Raw genomic sequence first — 23,587 nt, 5'->3', positions numbered from 1 at the left:
GATAAGGTTCTTATATCCATAGTGAAGAATGTATGCACAATTCATTCTTGAGATAGGTTCAACCAGACAATCAAAGAAAGTTTTAACTGAAAAAGTGGCTCACAACTTGATGCCAATATATTACAGAAGAGATGACTCATGAGTGTGACTTCTTTTATTTTTCCCATTACCTCTTCCCATCACATAGAGTGACACTTTTTAGGCTTTATAGTCAGTAGGTTCTGAATGCTCCTTTTGTCTTCACACAGGTGCAAATTGTAGCGTTTGTTTGTTTGTCTGACAAAGCTAGTTGTTGATGAACAACAAACAGAAGGAAAAGGTTTTACTTTCAAAAATTCACCTTCAGTCCTTTTCCACCTGATCTGTTAACTTCAGTCATGTATTCAACTTTCTAATAGCTACCATCCGCCACTTCATTTGAATCCCCTAATCTTCTCCCTGCCCATTTGCTTCACTGCCCCTCTCACTAGAAAAGCAGAGGGTCTGCTTCCTTTTTGTTTTTTTAATGTTCATGTACCAAAGTGCATACATGTCAATCATGGTAATGAGTCACTACAAATTTTTTAAATTTTTTCATGATATTAAAAAATATCTTGTTCATTGTGAAATAAAAACTTAATGGACTCAAACCACTTTTTTTTTTGAAAAAAAAAGTACCATGTTGCAGTACACAAAAACCAATGGTAAGTTCTTAAAATACAGTTCTGATTTGAGAATTCACTGAAATCACAATGAAAACCAAAGTTTCTGCAATCTCTTGAAAGATTCCATGGTTAGAGTGCAATAGGGAGAACAGATAGGAAACTAAGTGGATTCTTCAACATGAAACCTTTTGCACAGCTATGACTCATCCCTGCTATTATTCTATTAAAGGGAGTTCTAATAATTGCATGCAGCATACACCTACCCCTCACTCTCTATGTTTCATCTCTACCGAAGTAAAGTACTGGCCCATCACCCATGCCTGTGCTCTGCTTTTCCTCTCTCTTGTTCTTCTTTTTTTTGGAAAACCTATCTTGTCCACACCTTGGGCATCTTCTCTTTAGTATCCTTCTACTTGGACACCTTTCAGAATAGAACAAGTGAGGAGTCAAAAAAGTCTCTCCAGGGTTGAACCTAATGCATGGTCATGCAATTGAAATTGCTTGTATATGAAGTTTAATTAATATGGCTTTGAACATGCTCATAAAGAATGATGCAAGTGGGCTCTATAGTTTGGCAGATGTACAGTGGTCCCTCCTAGAAAGAAGCCTGATATCTCTTGGGCTTGCTAAGGTCCCTAAAAGAAAAAAAAGTGATATAGGAAGATTTATTTGAATAATTTTTATTTTATCTATTAAGCTGTAAAGTCTGTGGAAGTCAATAGAGTAACTTGTAGGTAGATCATGCTTAAGTGACATGGATTTGATGCTTTAAAGAAGAAGACTTTGCAATTTAGGTGAAAGCACAAAGGAAGCAATTTAAAGGGGACATAATAGAAAAGCAAAATAAAAGAAACACGTAAGAGATATATAGCTTTTTCGAGCCGAAGAATGCATGCAAATTGGTGACGGACACAATCTTTTGATCGAAATCAAGACACTTGTGAACTAGCAAAATTGGTCGACACAAACTCCACACACTCCATTGGCAAAACTCGAGTGGTTGAGGGCTGCAGTATCTTTGTTACAAACTTATTGAGAGCTCATCTAAGCTAAATCCTAGAAGCATGACAAATTATTGACCCTTGAGAGATACCTAAACTAAGAAAACAGTTTGCATCTCTATGGTGCCCATAAAGGGATTGAGATGTCAAAGAAAACCAGATAGATAGATATCCATTGTCATCTTTTGTCCATAGATGCTGCATCCATTCAAATGCTGATTAATGGCAAATTCGATCGAACCATGAGACGCCTCTCAACTTCTTGCATCTTAGCATATGTGCATCTTCTTTATGTATCATGTTTCATATGCTATGTTAAAACAAGGGAAAAAGCTGAAATCTCTGTATATTATATTCACCATTAGAGCAATATGTACATCAATATAGAGCCTAACAATATGGCTAATAAGGAATATATATCAAATGTATTAAGACTAATAAGAAAATATCAACCATAACTGAACTAGGACGATAACATACTCCACGTTGCAACAGCCAACTTAGCCATGCATAATTTAGGGTGAACATATGCACAAATTAACATAACAAGGGCAATTCTTAGCCATCGATGCTCCTATATCTCCCTCATTTCAAAGCCTATTATAATGAGTGGAACAATATAGGATTAACATCATTAATAGGTGTCGGCACCATCAGTGCAAACAAGAGAAGGAATGGAGAATTAAATCCTTCCATCTTAATAGAGATCATTCCTAGCTTTTTCTTCCTCTAGATAGCGAGACATTAAGAAAATTAGATTTCTTGTAGATCTTATTTTCAAGTAGTTTTCCCTCCTCTTCTTTATTAGTTTTACTCTTCGTGTCACCATTTCAAAATCCAACAGCCATCATAATGTTTGTTGTTTGCTTTATAGAAAAGTATCATTGAAGTGGAGCTATCTAATAGCTTGTCTGATGTTAACCAAATATATATATTAAAAAAAAAACTCCTTGCATGTAATTTACTAGCACGATACTTTCGTAATTTTTATTTTCGAGAATTAGATTGCAAAAAATGCTCAATATACAGAAAGCTTAAAATTACGATATTTTCCAAGCCGTTAAATTTAGCCGAAACATGTTTGCACAAAATAACAAGTTCTTAATAAGCATTTACTTGGTTGTTTCTTTTAAAGTTTTTTTTTTTTGAGAAAACTAACAAATCATAAATCTTAAAAATGATTTATTTGAAAAATGGTTGTTTTACACAGAAATCTTGTTTACAGTAAAACTTAAACGCTTCTTAAGTACTTTTATTTCGTGAAAAAATTAAAACAAAACAAAAAAAAAACATCAATCATGGCCATTGCTATGGGACATCATCCAAAAGTTTGTACGGTCAAAAGAGCAGAGAACCCAATAAAGACAACTTTTGGACACGGTTCCATGGAATTTTTGGCACAGCCTTCCAGGATCCTGATTTAAATGAGACCAAACCGAATCACCATTGACGAGCCCACCTGTAAACGGTCCTGATCTATTGCATATCCAATCAAAATCTGGAAATCAAATGATGGGGAACGGACGGCTGGCATGCACAGAAACGGAACGCGTCGACGGGAGTCACGGGCGAGGCGCACGTGGGGGGACCACGCGGAAGGCTACTGCTACTTTTGTCGTTCCAAACTCCCGACCCAGGAAGCAAACGCGTGATCCCCGCCCGACATGCAACACATCTGGATGCATCTTAGACCATCCGTTAATGCGATGCACCTGATCTCTGAAATCACGAGTGCAAGCTGTTCTTGTACTCTCCAGTACTCTCCCACCGGGCAGGAAAGTTGATCGACAACCATTCCATAGTGGAGGATGGTCTTGGGGAGGACTTGCTTATTATTATTATTATTATTATTATTATTATTATTATTATTTTAGTATAACAACACTATTATTATTATTATTATTATTATTATTATTATTATTATTATTATTATTATTATTATTATTATTTTAGTATAACAACACTACAGACCTACTGTATATGGATGCAGCCAATAAAATTAAAAAAAAATAACATAGAGAATGAAACACCAACACATAGTCACCACATATGAAGCATCCAGAATGGTGAGCCGTAAATGAGGCCACTCAGTCAGCCACATTGTAGGCTATTATTGTTTCAATTAAGATTTGAAGAGAGAAAAAAACAAAAGATAAGTTGGGCTCAACAGAATTTGCTCATGAAAATGTCTAGCATTTATATTTAGAGTTAAACAAAGCAGTTAGAGATGGTCCCAGCTTTCCTTGCTGATAGAATCCTTTCTTAGTGATTGCAGGCAGCAGAGTTCATTTTTCATCTCGAAAAAAAGAGTTTTTATATGTGTGTGTATGCATGTATATATCTATATAAGGTAGTATAGATGAGTCTTGAAAATCTAGTGTTGATTTAATTTATTCTAACATTGGCAAAAATCAAAATCGCATTTCATAGTTGATTCAAAACGCATAACCGATTTCCAAATTAGACTTGGTTAAACTCTTACAGGATTTCGTATGCCTTGGAAACAAATATGCAAATGCTGAATGACGTCTAAGTCCAAACTCCAAACTATAATCAACTTAAACTGGTCTCATTTGATGCAAAAATGCATGCTCTAAGCTTCTTATATTCCATCACCATCAAAAGATTCGAATGCCACTACTAATCTTTCGACTTTAATCTCGTACCACCACCACCATTGAAAGATTGAAAGATTGGAAGACTCTCTAATCCAATTCCAAAGGGGAGAAGATCCTGATCTAGTACTCTCATCTAATTTTTAAGATTAGAATGTAGATGTTTATAGCAGTGTTAAACTTGGGTTTCTCAAGGGCAATATGCACTTGAGCCTGCTTAAGGTTGCACGTTGCCTTATTTGTGGGACCTGAGATATATGAGTATTTCTCGAATTCAGTGGCTAAAACAATAATAAACTAACCGAACTAAGGACACCAGCTCGGTCCCACCGAGACACGGCACTGCTTTCCACGTATAAACCCACGGGCTCGCTCGTACTCTCCCACCCCAACTCCACTCTCCTTCATCCTTCTCCTTCCTTTACGTCTACCTTCCTCTTTGTAAGATTTCCGAGTGGAGGACCCAAAACAAAATGGAAATAAAGCTCCAATCTCCATTCCTTCCCCTCCTCCTCTGTCTCCTCCTTCCTTCCATCTCGGCCGTCGATTTCAACGACAGCAACGGCGGCAAGCGGACGTACATCGTCCGCGTGGACCGCGACGCCAAGCCGTCCATCTTCCCCACCCACGCCCACTGGTATGAGACCACCGTCGACGCCGTCTCCGCCTCCGCAGACGGCGCCGCTGCCGACTGGACCCCCGGCGGCCCTATCATCCACACCTACTCCTCCGTTTTCCACGGCTTCTCCGCCCGCCTCTCCCCTGCCGCCGCCACCTCCCTCTCCTCCATCCGCGGCGTCGTCGCCGTACTCCCGGAACAAGTCCGCCGCCCCCTCACCACCCGCTCCCCTCGCTTCCTTGGCCTCCTCTCCTCAGACCGCTCCGGCCTCCTCGCCGAGACCGACTTCGGCTCCGACCTCGTCGTCGGCGTGATAGATACGGGCATCTGGCCCGAGCGTCGGAGCTTCTCCGACCACGGCCTCGGCCCCGTCCCCCCCAAGTGGAAGGGCGCCTGCGTCGCCGGCGCCGCCTTCCCTGCCACTGCCTGCAACCGCAAGCTTGTCGGTGCGCGCTACTTCTCCGGCGGCTATGAGGCCACCAGTGGCCACATGAATGAGTCCGCCGAGCTCCGCTCCCCGCGCGACACCGACGGCCACGGCACCCACACCGCCTCCATCGCCGCCGGCCGCTACGTCTTCCCGGCCTCCACCCTCGGCTACGCCCGCGGCGTCGCAGCCGGCATGGCGCCCAAGGCCCGACTCGCCGCCTACAAGGTCTGCTGGGCCGCCGGCTGCTTCGACTCCGACATCCTCGCCGCCTTCGACGCCGCCGTCGCCGACGGCGTCGACGTCGTGTCCCTCTCCGTCGGAGGCGTGGTTGTGCCCTACTACCTCGACGCCATCGCCGTCGGTGCCTTCGCAGCCGCCGAGGCCGGGATCTTCGTATCCGCCTCCGCCGGCAACGGCGGCCCCGGGGGGCTCACTGTCACCAATGTCGCCCCTTGGGTCACCACCGTCGGCGCCGGTTCCATGGACCGCGACTTCCCCGCCGACGTCAAGCTCGGCAACGGCCGGATCCTCCCCGGCGTCAGCGTCTACGGCGGCCCCGCCCTTGCCCCCGGCCGCCTCTACCCGCTGATCTACGCATCCGCCGCTCTCGGCAGCGCCGGAGGGGGAGCCGGAGACGGGTACTCCTCCTCCCTCTGCCTCGAGGGCTCGCTTGACCCCAACGCCGTCCGCGGCAAGATCGTCGTCTGCGACCGTGGCATCAACTCCCGCGCCGCCAAAGGCGAGGTCGTCCGCAAGGCCGGCGGCGTCGGAATGATCCTCGCCAATGGCGTCTTCGATGGCGAGGGCCTCGTCGCCGACTGCCACGTCCTCCCCGCCACGGCCGTCGGCGCCGCCGCCGGCGACGAGATCCGCAAGTACATCGCCGCCGCAACCCCCCACTCGCCGCCCACCGCGACCATCCTCTTCCGCGGGACCCGCCTCGGTGTCCGGCCGGCGCCGGTGGTGGCTTCCTTCTCTGCCCGCGGGCCCAACCCCCAGTCGCCCGAGATCCTGAAGCCGGACCTCATAGCCCCGGGGCTCAACATCCTGGCAGCGTGGCCGGACAGCGTGGGCCCCGCGGGGATCCCATCGGACCGTCGGCGGACGGAGTTCAACATCCTGTCCGGTACGTCCATGGCGTGCCCCCACGTGTCCGGTCTCGCCGCGCTGCTCAAGGCGGCGCACCCGGAGTGGAGCCCGGCGGCGATCAAATCAGCGTTGATGACCACTGCCTACACCAAGGATAACAAGAAGATGACAATGCTGGACGAGTCCACCGGGAATTCATCCGATGTGTTCGACTTCGGTTCCGGCCATGTCGACCCCCAGCGAGCACTGGACCCGGGGCTAGTCTACGACATCTCCACAATGGATTACGTGAATTTCCTCTGTAACTTGAATTATACCCGACAGAACATCAGGGCGGTCACGAGGCGGGCGGCGGACTGCAGCCGCGCAAGGAAGGCCGGGCATCCCGGGAATTTGAACTACCCATCATTCGCGGCGGTGTTCGTCGATGACGGAAGTGGGAAGAGGAGGTCGACGCACTTCATAAGAACGCTGACGAACGTCGGGAATGGCAGGGCGGTGTATCGGGCATCGGTGAGGGGGCCGGAGGGGAGCACGGTGGCGGTGGAGCCGGAGGAGCTCGCTTTTCGGAGGACAGGGCAGAAGCTGAGCTTCGTGCTGAGGGTGAAGGCAGCGGCGATGGAGAGGCTGCCGCCGGGGAGCTCAAGTGTGAGGACCGGCGCGCTGACATGGAGCGACGGGAGGCACGTCGTTAGGAGCCCAATTGTGATCACAATGCAGGCACCTATGTGATGGCACCGGAAGCAAAGAGCAGCACACAACTTTGTTGAAACCCCTAGCTCAGGGATTTAGAAAAGTTCTAAGAACTAGAGGTTTTTTTGTTCCTTCCTCCTCCTATGCCCTTGGTGCTGAGGTTGAGATGAAGGGCTTTAAAAAGGTTATTTAGTATGTATATGTACTAATAATATTGAGAGCTGTGGCTTCTGGCTTGGAAGAGAGCATGAGAGCACTGTGGATGTTTAAACATTGAAGGGAATGATGCAGCAAGCAAGCGTTTGAGAAGAGACAGAGGGAAAGAGGATGGGTTGTGGGGTGTTATGTTTCTTGGTGCCATGTATTTGTTTTATTTATCACAGTGTCTTTGTATTTTATCTTGCTTTGGATGCATCTGAGAGAGCTAGAGCCATATGCCTGGTGACTGCAAAGGATTGTGTTTGGTTGCTTGTTTTGATGTGGAGAGAGAGCCTGGGGCTGAAAATTTGAGTGATGATTTTGGCCGCTACCACATGCTACAGGCTGGTTGTGTCTGCTACTTGAATTGGTAGCAGGATTATTTTGGGATATGTTTGGTCGGGAGGAGTTGGGTTCTGAAATGAGGATGAGAATTAGCCGCTCTTGTTCTTGTTCTTTAGTTGGGGAAAGTGTTATTCCCATTTCGATTCCAGTCGGGAACGAGATGCCCTAATATTCCAAACTTTAATTCGGAGGAATTTTATCTGGTACTCAAATCCTATATTGTTTCTGATTCTGATTTTAGTCGCGAACCAAATGCATCGGAGAGTATGACCGTTCGAATTTTCATATAATTTATTTCGATTTCACCCCCACCCCCGGCACATTGAGGTGGTGTATCTTTCAATTTCATGAGTCTTTTATTCACACCGTTCTAAAGTTTAAATCTCTTTTACGAAGAATTCTGATAAAATTAATGTTAATAGGCGGGGGATTCAGATGAATCCTTGAGTTTATGGGAGACTTGGAACGAAAAAGAAGGAATAGATATGCAGACATTGATATCCAGACCCAGGTCAAAAAAAGGAGGACAAAGTTGAAGCTCAAGTAAGTTTCAGAGAGGGTCAGACTTAGGATTTTGACAAAGGCCTGGAACTGGGTGTAACAATCTAGGTGGTCAACCCAAATTTAGCTCGGGTCCAACTTAACCTGCTAACAGCCCTAGATGAGGAGCCTGAGACATGATGCTATGTTAAAATTAATTTTAATAGACCTCCATGGAAAACTGAGTCTTCCTGCAAACTGGTTCTTTAACATCAATGCAGAACTTTGATAGCAAATTAACAAATCATATAATTATTTTCTAGATGAAATAGTTCACCTAAAGCACCAGGATGGAAATTACTGAAAATGCTGTAATAAGATGATTTTATTTTTATTTTCTGCTTTAGTTGTTGCAAGAATGCTAAATACATATGCTTAAATTTACATAGCTCCCACTCACCCATCCATAATGGAAGAATCAAGAGGAAATTTTAAAAAAAAAGTGGGGATCAACACTTTACTAACATGCTTGAAAGTCATGGCCACATCTAGAACTTGACCATGAAGCAAATAATGACTCTGCAGCTGCTTCTGAGAATCCATTTTGACTGAGAGATTGAGCAGCAGCAATTGCCTTGCCCAAGCAATAACCTCAGATAGCTCTTGAATCAGCTGACAACCACCATACAGGTTCCTTCTGAAGCTCCTCCTTGACCATTTCATCTTCACCATCAGCAAGTTTGAGCTCCTTGCACCCAACACTCACAGCACCTACTGCATTGGCTATTTCAGCAATGTTGGTCTTTTGGCATGCAGGAGTTGAGCTCCTTTACATCAATGAATCATGCTTCAAGGTTCTTTCCCTGTCCACCTCAGAATTCTCAGCCAAGTTAACAAAATAATGCGAGGAAATCGATGATAATTGGTGCTTCAGAAGGAACAGGTTCAGAGGTTTTCATAACCTGCTAGTGCCTGAATTATTTGAATAATTCCTGCCAACCCAGGATGGCACTTCTCTGGAAGAGGACTTTTAAGGCTGCACGCTGGATCCACAAGAATTGATCCCAGAGCATCACAGCCCTGCTTCCATGAATAGGGTGAAAGGAGAAATAATCAAAACTTCAATTACAAAAATTAATAAATCCATATTCTCTCGCATCAGTGATTGTACTAGATTGGTCTAAGATGGCAAGCTAATGCTATATAAGCCTTGTTCATCATATCATGAGATTTCGGATTGGATATCCACTTAAAAAAATGGAGCATCAGCCATATAGTTACCCTAACAAGAAACTGCAAGCTCAGAATTAAGTACTCCATAGTTTAACATGTCGAAAGTATGCAATATGTCATCAGTGTTCAGAGATATCTGCAACCATGGTTTTGAACTCATAACACTATGCTAGTGGAGTTCATTCCAACATGACTAAACCTAATGAGTCTTACTGCGAAGGAAATTGAAATATTGAAAGTTTCCTTTTTTTTTTTTTGGTTGTGAAATATCAACATTAGCAAAAGATCTGCCACTGGATTGATCTAGTTAGTTTTTGTCAAACTTATAATTGTCTTCGCAAAGCAGCAAAATATCAAACGGATTAATGCGGCTGAGGCCAAAATTTTCATTCGACCCTGTAATCATCAACAATTAAGGCAGGCCAAAACACTAACCGGCTCAAGCAGTGAGAACCAAATTGCACATCGAATAACCAACTGATCATTTTCTCAAAACTCTTGGATGAAATATTCTCATGTTATACATAGCCATCCATGCAAGAGCAAGGTTGTAACAAGTATCTGTTACATATTCTCATGTTACTTTTCAAGAAAGGATAGAATGATGAACCCGTTGCCCAGTGAAATTTCCTCGAAGGTTTGGTTCAGGTATACCACCAAATACAGCAAAATTTGCACATAATTTTGCAAAATCATGAGATGTCATCCTGCAATACGTTAGGCCTAACTTCACCAACTCTTGACGCCCACCGGATAATGCCTCAGTTAACCTTGCAGCCCCATCCTGCAATACATGCAATATATAAGTTCATATAAATAGGTAAATCAGTTTGATTCTTAAAGGTAAATAGTAATCTCAGAGATCGCAGGCTATGCAAAGAAAGTTCGCTCACAGTTCGCATATATATTTGCCCAAGAAACAGTCCTGACAGACTTGAGGATTGAACAAGTTGGCAAATTAAGGCTAGCAAGCATGGTCTTCTGTTATTCTTACACCAGTCAGGCTTTGTTCTGAAAATCTACGAGCAAAAATTTTGTTCATGCGTTCCCATTTGCGAAACATTCAGGAATTATCAGGTGGACAGCCATTTTAAAAATTTTGATAACAAACTTAGATGTTTCACAGGTTAAAGATGAAAGTTTGTAAAGTAGACTAACCATTGCATTTCCAGATGTGGGATTATTCTTTCCTGTTAGATATACAGATTAAAAAAATATAAGCAATTCAAGCTAAGTAATAACATAAGCTGAGCTCAAATGTTAAAATGAAATATCTGAAGTAATACCTAATGACAGATGTGAAAGGACAGACAGATCCATCATGTAATGAGTCTGCAACCTTCTGAACTATGTGATTAGAACATCTATGTTTAAGCTGTAAAGTGGCGTAGACAAAAACAAGCAGTTAATTTTAAGTTAGAGACTGCTGTAGCATGCTAAACTAAAAGAGTTGAGAAAAGAGCAAGATGCCGGCTGATGGGAAAAAAATCCCTTTGCTAAGCCTATTTTATATTTATAACCACTACTACGTAATGGAGAGTGTTTAAATGGCTGATGACAACCTCCAGATAGCAAACTGAAGCATTGCATCACCATTTGGAAATCATTGTGGCTGAAGGACCAAAAGATGACAAGAATCCAGACAGAAACATGCCTCGAAGAAGTGATACCTAAACAAAAGTGAAAGAGTTTACTGGTCAATCAGTTAAATATTTGCATGATCAAAGGTCATGTATGAAGTATACACTGCTCCCACCAATGGGTGCCTCATTAATTCACTCTCTCTCTCTCTCTCTTTCTCTCTCTCTCTTAGTGTCGTTTTTCTTTGTAAGGTAGATTCCACTAATAGGAGAAAATGAAATCTACGTCTTGATTAATTAGCACATTCTATGCTCAAATTTACCATGCATTTAATTTGCATGGTTTCTGCATGCTTTGCACTCTATCTCAGATGCATACGTTAGCAGACAATAGCTGAACTATGTCACCAGAATTCAATAACTGCGGCGGCAATAGATTGAAGAAATATCCATGCATGATGAAAATTCTTACCATCAACAACCACATCAATCCAGATTTTTTCAAGAAACAAAGGGATGACTGAAAGCATCAATGATTCATTTTATCATGTCTGAGATGTGGATCCATATACGATGTCAGGTAGCAGAGATCGTTGGCAGCACCGCAGAGCACATAGAAATTAATCAGGACATTATCTGCATGTTCTGAGAAAATTAATTGCACCTCCTTGGTGAGTGCAGCAAAGTATCAGCTGCCCGAGATATTAGGTGCTTAAAATTCATCACTTGGACAAGGGTAATTTAGTGTAACATAATATTGTGTAGCATAATTTTCTTTGTTTCCAACCGAGAACTTAATATATCTTGCCTCAAGGTTTATGATTGAAATTAAAAGTTTTTGAATGAAATTCAAAGTTGAATGCGGCCCTTTTTTGATTTCATTTAAATTTTTAATGATTTTATATTTTTTCATTCCCAAATCAGGTTTTGTGTTTTAACTATAAAAGAATAGCTAGATGTTTGATTTGAAATGCAAACCTGATCCGAGCTGGTCCCGAACTGAAAACCAAATATTTCGGCTTAGGCTCCGGTCATATTTGATCCTAGATCTATAATTCTTTCCATAGATCTGACCCGAATCGACCTGATCAACTAATGGATTGGGTATCGGGCTGATCTGAATATGAAATCAGATTGGTTTAGGATCAAGCATACCCCACTCCGACCCACCGATTTGTAACCCTAATTATACTAAAGACTAGAATTCATTTTTAGGATGTTTATGTACACCTAGGCAATAGCTTATAGAAATGACGGCAAGATGCAGTGCCTTCAAATGGAAAGGTGTAGATTTCAACACTAGATCAGTCACTTCGGCTAAATTTTGTGAAGCTCTCTCATCTTTTTTTTCTTTAATGTTATCATTTGCTCCGGCTTACATAGGTTCCTCGACATGGATAGCCCTCCCAAACAGTAGACCCCAGGCATAATTGAGCAATATATCCATCTTTTATTATGCTTATTGGTGATCATACTAGCTACATAGGTCCTCTGGGATACTCAACTTTTTTTTTTTTTTTGAGTTCTCTATATTTACCTCAAAAATTAATTTTCTTCCATATCAACTGTGACATGGCAATTTGACTAAGTATGATATCGGTGTCGGGTGAAGTAGTTAAAAATGGTTCTTTACAATGATATCCTAAGAGCAGTTTGTATCAGTTCAAAACGATTCAAAACAATTATCAAGTGGTTCCATGGATTGACATCATGCACCGTTAATGCAGGACAGCAGGGAGAAAAGGAGGAGAGAAAAGGGAGAGAGAAGAAATAGGAAAGAAGGAGAGAAGAGGGAGGAGGAGGAAGAAGACTAGACTTCGCACCTAGCCCTGCTCAGAGTCTCACATGCCAAAGCTCAAAGAAGAGAATCAATTTTCATTCATCATAATATAACCCTAAACAATATACGGACCATATACATATGGGATCACAAAATAATAAAAAGACCCCTACAAATAAAATAATCCCATAAAAGCTCTAAAAATGACAATATGCAAGTAACCTCAATCGACATAAAATAAAATAACATAAAATCAATACAAAATAAAATCAAACTGGTTGGACTGGCTAAACTGGCTGAAATCTGTAGCGGCCATCGACTCGAGTGATGGCTGACCTAGCACTAGTGTCCGCACCAACCGTTCAAGATAATTGACCCCTATATTTTTAATTATTTTTAAGTTAATCTTACTTTTTTTTTCTTTTTGCATCATTGTATTTTCCATCCTTTATCATTCGCAGGTATCGATTCTATTTAGTCGATCATTTACGTTTCATTGATCGACCTGATCGATCTAGTATGCCGGTTCATCCACGATCTCTAGAATCTGTGTTTCTCATGAATATAATCTTTCTAAAGGGTGATGTCATGTGCGTTGAATGCAGAAAGAAGTCTCCTTGGCAGCACGCCATAACCCTGACCATGACAAAAAGTTCTTGAGCTCTTGCATTTCCCGGAATCTACCATTTTGTTGACTACAAGACTATTCCATAACTTGTGGATCACTCCTTCCCCTTTCACAAATGTTGGCTCCTAAGTTGAGATAAAGACGGATGGGAGTCTTAGAAGACCAACTTCACCCCCTTTCATCTGAGAATTTTGTCCAATGTCACAACAAAGATTTTTTAGAAAGCAAAATAGGTATGTTAGGTCAAGGGTCTAACTTGAACTTTTCGTCTCCAAGTACATACAAGTGTTGGAGATTAGAAGTTAGCATGAGCTATCAATATGTACAGAAAATTGACTTCAACACTGACAATGTGTTCCCTAAATTTTTCATATGGACCATGGTAATAATATCACACCGCCGAACGATTTCCTCCGGTAGTATCACCCAACTTGATAATAAATTCGAATCGAGTCTGAACTTGATCCGATATAATTCAACCTGCTGAACAAATAAACCTTTATTTATGATTCACATGAAATTCTTATACAATCCTATTAAGTTTTAGAGTTGTCTGAAGGCACCTAGATAATATTCCGATAAATCCAAATGCTAACCTAAAAAGTTTTTAGTCTTAAACTACCTATAGAATTTTATCCAAGCTGATTAATCTAATCTAAGTATCTAATCCATCCACATACTCAAGTTCCAATGGAGTTGATCCTACCCTATAATGCTCTTCCCTCCGATTACATAATAATGGAAAGAGACCAATTGCCATCTTTTTGTCTCTAGAAGCAACTAGCTTTACAATGTTGCTGATTTTTTTGGACTTCTATAGTCCCTTGGTAGTGGTTTAGATAGAAACAACGGTTATATCAATAAATAAGAAGCGTGTTCGGCACATATCAAAATAAAATAGCATTTGATTGTACCTTAGATGCGAAAATTTGTCATACATCGATCCTCACAATTACATGCCCCCATGTCACCATTTCAACCAATCTTATCTTGAATGTGGCCACCCATCTCATATGCTCTCGTATGCTTGAAGTGAATGGTCACAAAATCGAGGCCAATGTCCTACTCGAGCCTAGTTCAAGTCCACGCCGACATGCATCAAAACCCTAAATCGAATCCAAACTAAAACTAGTTACAAAAACATACCGCTCACAAAATTAACCTTTGTTGTATTTATTGTGAATTTTAAACTCGGCCCTACCCAAAACGGTTCAAGTTTCATCTTCTTCAGCCCGAGCCTAACCAATGAGTTTGAGCTCAAATGTGTTTGGGTCTGGTTAGTGGGCGAATCACACCGGATTTGGTTCATTGATATCACTCCACAACATCATTATAACGGCAAAGTTGGTAAGTACACGAATTTAAATAGTGGTATTATTGTAACTTCATGCATTGAATATTAAACTAAATATTTAGCCAATGGCACGTCACCAGTTGCAGGATATTCGTGCCGCCCATCGATCTTTGCAAAGCTATGGTTTTGGGGCACGGAAGCAAGTTGGCTTACCTGTCGACAACTGATGGAGGGCCCAGTCCTTCTGTCTCCTTGCTCTCCTCCTCCTTTTTTAGATGCATGAACCTCCTTTTTACCTGCAATTCCTATTTTTTTTTTCCCTCACTCGTCCTCTTTTTTCTCTCACGTAATTAATTAAATATATATATATATATATATATATATATATATATATATATTTTCAAACATCATATACTTAGATATTAAATTTTTTTAAAAAAATTTTCTCATGAACCAAACGAATTCTTAAGCTATCTAAGACAAATCTCGGCATCCAAGAGTTACCTCCATCTTTCTTTTAGATGTAGATTAACCATATGTTATGTCAATGATTGTGGTGGAAGATTTGAAATATAAAGTGGTCTCTGCAAGTTGCAAGAGATTCCATCTCATAATTGCTTCTCTAATGAAAACATTGAGTCTCTTTTCCAATACAAGTGTAGGATATTTTATTGTCATACATGATTGAATAAAAGATATATTAAGATCTATAATGCAGCGTTTTGATGGGACGAATTGCAAAGAACAAATGAAAAACAATGGAGAAATGGTCGTTTGTGACAAGTGTTGCTCTAGCTAGTTCTTCTTTATGGTATGCACTATTGGTTGCCACCCCAAGTGTCATAGTATAGTTGAAAGTATAAAGTTGAGCCTCTGGTTCCTCAATTGATTGTCCGCAATAATACTTACGGTTTCTCCCAATTCGACCAAATCACTGTGAGTGGGACTCCGACCATGACATAATTGATAGGGAGATGTACAAATCTCGATGAGTTGATTAGCATTGTAAATATTATTTTTTTATGTGAAAATAATGATCAATCTTTAATTAATTCTAGTTGTACAAAGGAAGAAACATGAAAGAAAAAATTCTGAAATGCACACACGTATGATGCTATAAATCATGCATCGAGAGTACTATACCACTTTTACATCGATTAGTTCACGTATGTCATTTAGTATTTGGAAATATACCTCAGCAATCATGTTTAAAGTGATAGTATTTTAACACCATAACTTCTTTGGCACTTCATGAGAATCTATGCATCAACTTTGAAAATATTATGAACCTGAAATTTCTGTAGCCTAAAGGGTGTTATAGACAAAGCCTACCTGATGGTCAATTGAGTTAGGTGAGATAATTCTAAAGATCAAAGGCTATGTGGCAGCAGGTGTTGATGACAATACAATCTAAAACATGAAAGTCCTCACTTAGACCTAACCTTCAACACCTAGTCCCATCATCCCAAGTTCTAGTCATGGAGGTTGTCCCACCATTTGCACCTTGTATAGCCATTTTCTCTCCACATGACCAATTGATTAGACCCAACAACAATTGTAGGATCCCCAAATCATAGCATCCGCCAATATTATGATTCTCGATAGTCGTAGTTTCTAAGATACGATAATTTACATAAAAAATTAAAATATTAAAAGAGTAATATATGGTCGGGTATTTGTAAATCTTAACTCTAGAAACAAGATTCTCTGCAATGCTACTTTTGCACTACAGAATACAGTATCATCATAGATAGCCATCACGTTATTTATTTTGGAGATAGATGGATCTCCTTCGTCACCACGATGCACCATATATAACATTAACGATGCCTTACTGTATTTCAAGAACGAATGAGAGTTACCAATCTCGAAGATGGATGATATGATAGCTAGAAACAAGGATCCGAAGTTTCAACCATGACCTAACCCTAGCACCAAATGACTTTTCACCAAAATTTTTTACCTATATCTCCACAAGATACGCCTATATTTAGGCTCATTTATTTCATGAGGTTTGCACCAAATATCCATTAAAAGCAAGTCCCCACCCCATCCCCTAATCCTAAAACCCATCATTATAAAACCCCACCTGCCCTTCCCTTGTCCCTTCTCTTTGTCAAAAGCCTCGGCTACCAAAAACTCTGTAAACTGAGTCTGCTCTCCATTTTTCTCATACCGTTTCCAGAGAGGATTATTGCGAGCGCTTGGCGATGTGTGGAGGAGCGATCATCTCCGACTACATACCGACGGCGAGGTCCCAGCGGGTGACCGCCGACTACCTCTGGCCGGATCTGAAGAAGGGCGGTGCGGCAAAGAAGAGCAAGGGGAAGCGTCAGGAGTTCCAGGACGACGACTTCGAAGCTGACTTCCAGGAGTTCCACGACGAGTCATCGGAGTCCGAGGGGGACGATGAGCCGGAGCTCGTCGACGTCAAGCCTTTCGCCTGCCCACCTAAAACCCCCTTCTCCCGAGGTATCCAGATCAAAAAGATCGGACTTTTACCACTGCTTTCTCCGAAAGCTGTGATTTTTTTCATGGATTTTGACACATTGAGTGCTCGAAGTTTCGAAGATGGAGGTGATCGGCTTATTTTCGTAGCGTTTGAATCGTTTGTTTTCTTTTGATTTAATCTGTTCTGCTTTATTTGGTTGATGAATGCGATTTCTACTGATCAGGTTTTGTTATTTGGGATGGGGTATTTCTTGCGTTAATCAGAAGGAACAGATCAAATAATCTCTTCCACCCGAGGCACCTACACGAAAAATATCGGATTTTTACTATTCCTTTCTTCGAAAGTGTGATTTTTTTTCTCGAGATTTTAAGAGATTGAGTCCTGAAAATTTTTATAATGCAAATGACCAGTTTATTTTTCTTCGGTTTGGATTCGTCTTTTCTGTCTAACTTTCTGCTGTTTTACTTGGTCGGTGATGCGAGATCTTCCATTTGGGCTTTGTTATTGGGTGCGAGTTATTGCCGAGGTTGATTAGAATAAAAAAGATTAGCTAATTCTCTTCCACCGGAGGCATCCGGATGAAAAAAGATAGGTTTTTTATTTTTCTTTTCCAAAAAAGATGCCATCTTTTTCACGGATTCTAAATATTAAAGATGAAAATTAGAGAAGAAGATGGTATCTGTTTAGAATTCGAGTCATTTTCTTATGTTTCATCATCATCTTCTTCTCTACACCACATGATTGGCGAAATGTGAATTCTACTAATAGGATTTTCTTCTGGTCTCATTTCAAAGCCAAAAAGAAGAAAAGAAAAAAGTGTCGTGTTCTGCTCTCTCTGTAATTAGTTTTTTTCCATCCCTTTTTGCTTTTTAATTAAATAGTTACCTCTATTTTGCTGCATCTTTTCCTGTAATTCCCTCTCAAATTTCCTCACTCCTTCATCTGTCATGTGGGGAAACTTGCCCATAAAAGTCCCTCGGATGGATTTTCTTCATAGAGATCTAGAAACATCTGTTTTTGTTCATGTTTATTTGCAATCGTATAAATGATTTCTGGAACTCTTTCTCCCTTGACACTTCATCAAGAATTGCAGGGAAGTGTTTTGCCCCCTTCTCTCAATAAACATAGGATTTTTATTCTGTGACACGCTATTTCTTTTAAGAATTTATTTAATAAATTAACATTTAAGGCCATAATTAGACTTTGTTCTTCTCAGATCTTCCACAATATTCAAAGGGCTTTCATGATTCTTCCTTTTCCATTAAGTGATTTTTTTAGGCTATAGCTGGAATTTGCAATTGCTCCATTATTGAGATATTGTTCTTTTCAAATCTGAACAATATTTAATTTACCATGTTAACTTTCTGTGATGCATTTGTATTAGTTATGTTTTATTGTTCTCAGACATACAATTGTCTGGTTCTACAATTTCCCTTTGTTCTTTTCTTCACCTTTCTCCTTCTTAGATGTGGCTTAAGATCCTACCTCTTGAGTGCTCCATTTTGATGATCATTATCTCAAATCTGATGATGCATTTAGGGGTGAAAGTGGATCGGATAATATCTGTTCGGATCCATTTTTGTATCCGAATATATCCGGATATGGATAGAAATTTGAGCATCCGACTAATATCCGTATTCGTATCTATATCCGTCAAAGAAAAATGAATATGGATATAGATAGACAACTATCTAATCTGTATCCGAATATCCGATTCTATTTGTAATCCTATTTAATTTTATATGGCATTCATGAACTTTTAAGAAAAATAAATGACCACATTGACATGCTATTAATTTAATTTATCATCCACTTAGTAATATCTTTGATTCTATAGTCATAAAGTTTAATTATCCGATTTATATCTATAATTATATCCATACTTTTGGTATTCGATTTGTATCCGTATCCATTTAAAACAAATATAGATATGAATTTTTATATTCAACTAACATCCGTATCTATATCTATATTCGTGAAACAAAATAAATATGGATATGGATATTCTAGTATCCGATCCAAGTTTAGCCCTAATCCGATGCATCTTCTAGACAAATTTTTGTTTCCTTGAGCTTTTTGTTATTGTGTAGGTTCTTGTAAGCCATTTTCCTTTTCAACATTATGATGTTGCAGTTTCTGTTCATAAATTATTGTCTTAGATTTGGACAATGTAAATTTGGAAGAGTCATGAGATGGAAATTTAGGTCCACTGTGAGATGGTCTAGTGTATGGGTTATAGGGTTCTGTGAAGACCTTAGGACTCCTACCAATTTGTTGATGATGCTGAATCAATAGAATAAATCAATGCAAACAATCCATATATTGTTGATCTTAAGACCATAGAAATGGTATTCAGAAAAATTTTTCGAGATTTGCAAGTTGTCCACATTAAAAAATGGCAAGTGTTAATGGAGAAGAAGTGCAATTCTTATTGTAGATTGATGGTCATCTTTTTTTTTTCTTTGATCTATTTAGACTTTTAGATTGAATGTGTAGCCAATGAATTCTTAGTGATGAGGAGAACAAACTTAAAAGAGATATGCATCGATTAACATTGATGAATTTAGTCCAATATCCTTTTCGCTGTTATGGTGACAGTAAAGGTGTGGGCAACTGTTTCTTAGTGTCAATAATTGTTTCATAACTTCTAACTTAACAATATGTGCAGTTCTCAATGTCAAATCTTCCATTTTAAGTAGACTTTTTGCAACTGCAGGGTAACCTCAGAGAGTCAGTCCATGGTTCCATTTTAAGTAAACTTTTTGCAACTGTTTCTTACCAAAAAATAATGTCTCACTGACAGCTGGTTGTTAAACATTGCTCAGTTCTTCCATGTAGCTCTTTCAATTCAGATTTGTGCTTCACAGCTGATCTTGTTTCGATGGGACAAGGCCCAAGATGATGAAGATGATGTTTTAGTGAAAGAAAAGTTTACAATGGTGTTTCTTTGTTTAATTTATTTTTTGGTAGTAGTAGCATTAGGGTGCTTCTTTCTCTATTTTTAAAAAAATTTAAACATTTTTTGGTAAGATAAGAAGGAAAACAACCATCCTCTATAAATGCGGACATTTTTGCTCCATCACCATGTAGTTCTGCCTTTTCGACTTTTTAATTAATTGTTAAACAGGAGAGCTGTCACGACATAATTGTGCTGATAAAAAAGAGAGATTTTTGTTCTCTGGGGTCAGATATTTTGATTCTCAGTTTCTAATACAGAAAATTGTACAATGGGTGAGTTGTATGACTATTGCTGAATTTTTTTTAATTTCATATTATTGCACTCAATGAGGTTTTGAAGGCTTCTTCTCTTAATTTTTACCGCGGTAAAGAAGATATTCGGGTACTAGAAAGTAATTTGTTTCTTCCTCCAAGTCTCTTGTTCGTGTGCTACATTTATTCTATTTGGAATGCAGATGGATCAACTATTCTGAAGCATGAGGAGTATGATGGACCTGTGGCTAAGTCAGCTAAAAGAAAGAGAAAGAATCAGTACAGGGGAATCCGTCAACGTCCTTGGGGTAAGTGGGCAGCTGAAATCAGAGATCCTCGTAAAGGGGTTCGTGTTTGGCTTGGAACGTTTAATACTGCTGAAGAAGCTGCAAGGGCCTACGATGCAGAAGCCCGTAAGATCCGTGGCAAGAAAGCCAAGGTGAACTTCCCTGATGAGGTACGCCCCAGCGCTCAAAAGCGCAGCCAGAAAGCAGCTGCTCCAAAAGCACCCGAACCAAACCAACCTGGGATTCTTAAGTTCAACCAGCCCTTAAGTTACCTGGATGAACCACATCAAGATTTATACTCCAGCTTCGACTTCATTGAGGAGAAGCAGCCCATCAAGCAAGCTGAGAACCTCAGCGCTTTCCCTGCATTCCCTGCAAGAAACCCTGCTCCTCCTGCTGAGGGACCCGGGATGAATTTATACTCTGATCAGGGAAGTAACTCTTTTGGTTGCTCAGACTTTGGTTGGGAACATGAGGCAAAGACTCCTGAGATCACATCAGTTCTTGCTCCCATTCCCACCATCATTGAAGGTGAGCAATCTGCATTCCTGGAAGATGGTGGCCCACAGAAGAAACTGAAGAACAATGCTGGCGAGGCGGTGCCGCCTTTGGAGGAGGATGCTGCGGTGAAACTCTCTGAAGATCTGTCTGCTTTTGATTCGTTCCTGCAGTTTCTGCAGGTACCTTACCTTGAGGATAGCTCGGATGAGTCGATCGACTGCCTGCTGAGCAGCGACATGACTCAGGATATGAGTGATGTGGACCTCTGGAGCTTTGATGACCTTCCAGCTGTGGAAGGCAGCGTTTACTGAGGGATCTCGGGTTCTGGCAACTGGCATTTTGTAAATAAAGAAATAAGTGTAAGCATCCGCACTGATGGGTTTGTTCTGTTCATTAGCATGTTTCTCATTTTTCTCTTCTTGAAAAAGGAGCTCTCCCTTCTTCCTTTATTGTTGTTTCAGGAATCAATCATGATGGAGGACATGATGAACCAGACATGTCGGCTGATGAATGTTAATGGAACTTTGGTTTATGCTATCCTCTGTAGGTACTTAATTGATGGTTTTAATTCTGTTGTCGTGCAAACTGTTTCTGTTTGAGTACTGGACTTGGATCTTTTGTGTTGATGACATGAGGGATAATGTTGAGACCTATCAAATTTCTGCTTTGATTGTATGTCTGTATGTCTGTTGTTGCTGCGGAAGATGCTTGTGGACATGTTTTTACTGGAGAAAACACCTTTGTCTGCTTGGTTCCTCTCGTTGGTTATTTCCTTATGCTGGTTTATTATGAAGAGCTAATTAGCTGCAATCTTATTAGGTATATTGGCATTCCGAACCTATGTCAGATCAAAGGTGATGGATTTGGTGCGAGCATAGTGTTTCTCTTCTTTTGCTTGAATCCTATCATGATTTTTTTGTTTGCCTTTTTGATAAATAGTCTTCAGCTATTCCAAAAGAATTCTGGAAATACTTGGTCGTGGAATCATTGGAATCTCATGATCCACCATTCAAATATCATAATTTGATTTATGTAAAACCTTTATCAGTTGGCATTCTGTTTTAGAATAAACCACCAACACAAGAACTTAAACATGTGAAACACTGTTCTAGGGTTTTCTAAACTGTTGTTAGTTTGAGATTGTAAAGTAGCTGATAGCTAGAAATATTTTCTTCTTCTGGTTGCAATATCGCATCTTTATATGCATTTTTAATATTTTTGTTGTTTGTAGTTTTTGTTGAAGGCTTTTTAACAAATATAGTAGAAGTATCGCCGCTAGGGTTTGAACCCTGAATCTCTCTGAAGCAGCAAGGGATGACAACCAGCTTGACTAAGACTGGTTCTCATATAGAAGGTTAATATATCAAAGGAATTGGCTATTTGACCGGTTGTCAGCACTGTACCATTGTTTTGAAAATTTAATGATTGATGATAATCTATGTTCCAAATCGATGAGTCAATTTAGGATGAGTTGGCTAGGTTGTTTACCTAGTTTGTGGAATGAATGATAAAAGATGGAATCTGTGACCATATCTAAGGTTGGATATTCTGGGCACTTATTCATGGCAGGATCATGTGTTTAGATGGTGTTTGGTTGTGGAACGAGTGGGGAATATCCCTGTAAATTCTTGCTGAACACCAAAGAATTGGGGGCTTATGGCCAAAGCACAAGTTTGGTGGAATAGATTTATACTACGGAATAGGTGTTTTTCTTTCATTTGTATTAATTATCATTTTTGTCCTTATATACTATAAAATTTAAAATAGAGTGCGAGGATATTTTGGTGTTGATGATAGAATCATCCTATCTTCCCCAGTTGTGCTTTTATAAATTTTTTCTGTATACCTAGTCGATGAAATTGATCTATTTCTTCAAAAGTGAAAGGGTTATCCTCCCTCTTGAAAGAAAGAAAGAAAGGAAGCTGGGGAATAATAAAAAAAAAAACTGGTGAACGTAATACTGAAGCAGTTCCCTCAAGCTATGGTGAGGGGATGAATCTATCTTTTACTGTGATTCCAAATGAGCCCGTGACTATTGGTTTGTTGTGACCATGAGACTTGGCGATTCCAGTTGCAGTGTACCCACTTCATTTGGAGGTTATCGAGGAGCCATCAATGGTGTTTACTGTGATTCATGTCACATTTTTACGACCAACTTGGCCTTCCATCCTTATCTCAATCTGAGGTCAAGCTACCGAGCTTTGTTTATTGCATACACTGTTGCTTCCTTGGATTTCATTTTTCTTGGTTGGTGGAGTGATGGTGATCCAAGTTTTCTGTACAACTTGTTTATTATATACACTACTGCTTGCCTTGGATTTCATTTTTCTTGGTTGGTGGAGTGTGCCCATGGTGACACTACTGCTTGCTTTGGATTTCATTTTTCTTGGTTGGTGGAGTGTGCCCATGGTGATCCAAGTATTCTATACAAGTTGTTTATTAGACTCTGGATTCGTTTGGTTTGTGGGAAGAGAGAGAAGGAAGATTCCATATTGAACACACTAAAGT

General features: G+C 40.4%; 2 protein-coding genes across 2 annotated transcripts; both read left to right on the top strand.

Annotated features, from left to right (window-relative positions):
* Window positions 1–4,630: 4,630 nt before the first annotated feature.
* On the top strand, window positions 4,631–7,505 carry LOC103703326 (subtilisin-like protease SBT1.5). The gene has a single exon (XM_008786142.3). The coding sequence runs from the start codon at window positions 4,734–4,736 to the stop codon at window positions 7,128–7,130; it is 2,397 nt and encodes a 798-aa protein (XP_008784364.2). The 5' UTR covers window positions 4,631–4,733; the 3' UTR covers window positions 7,131–7,505.
* A 9,153-nt stretch (window positions 7,506–16,658) lies between these two features.
* On the top strand, window positions 16,659–21,835 carry LOC103703325 (ethylene-responsive transcription factor 1-like). Its single transcript, XM_008786141.4, has 3 exons — window positions 16,659–17,101; window positions 20,495–21,438; window positions 21,541–21,835. The coding sequence occupies exons 1-2, from the start codon at window positions 16,840–16,842 to the stop codon at window positions 21,388–21,390; spliced, it is 1,158 nt and encodes a 385-aa protein (XP_008784363.2). The 5' UTR covers window positions 16,659–16,839; the 3' UTR covers window positions 21,391–21,438; window positions 21,541–21,835.
* The last annotated feature ends 1,752 nt before the right edge of the window (window positions 21,836–23,587 follow it).

This window comes from Phoenix dactylifera, chromosome 11, assembly GCF_009389715.1.
Source record: "Phoenix dactylifera cultivar Barhee BC4 chromosome 11, palm_55x_up_171113_PBpolish2nd_filt_p, whole genome shotgun sequence".
Taxonomy (NCBI): Eukaryota; Viridiplantae; Streptophyta; class Magnoliopsida; order Arecales; family Arecaceae; genus Phoenix; species Phoenix dactylifera.
Note: the sequence above shows the minus strand (reverse complement) of the source record. Positions and strands in the feature narration are given on the sequence as shown.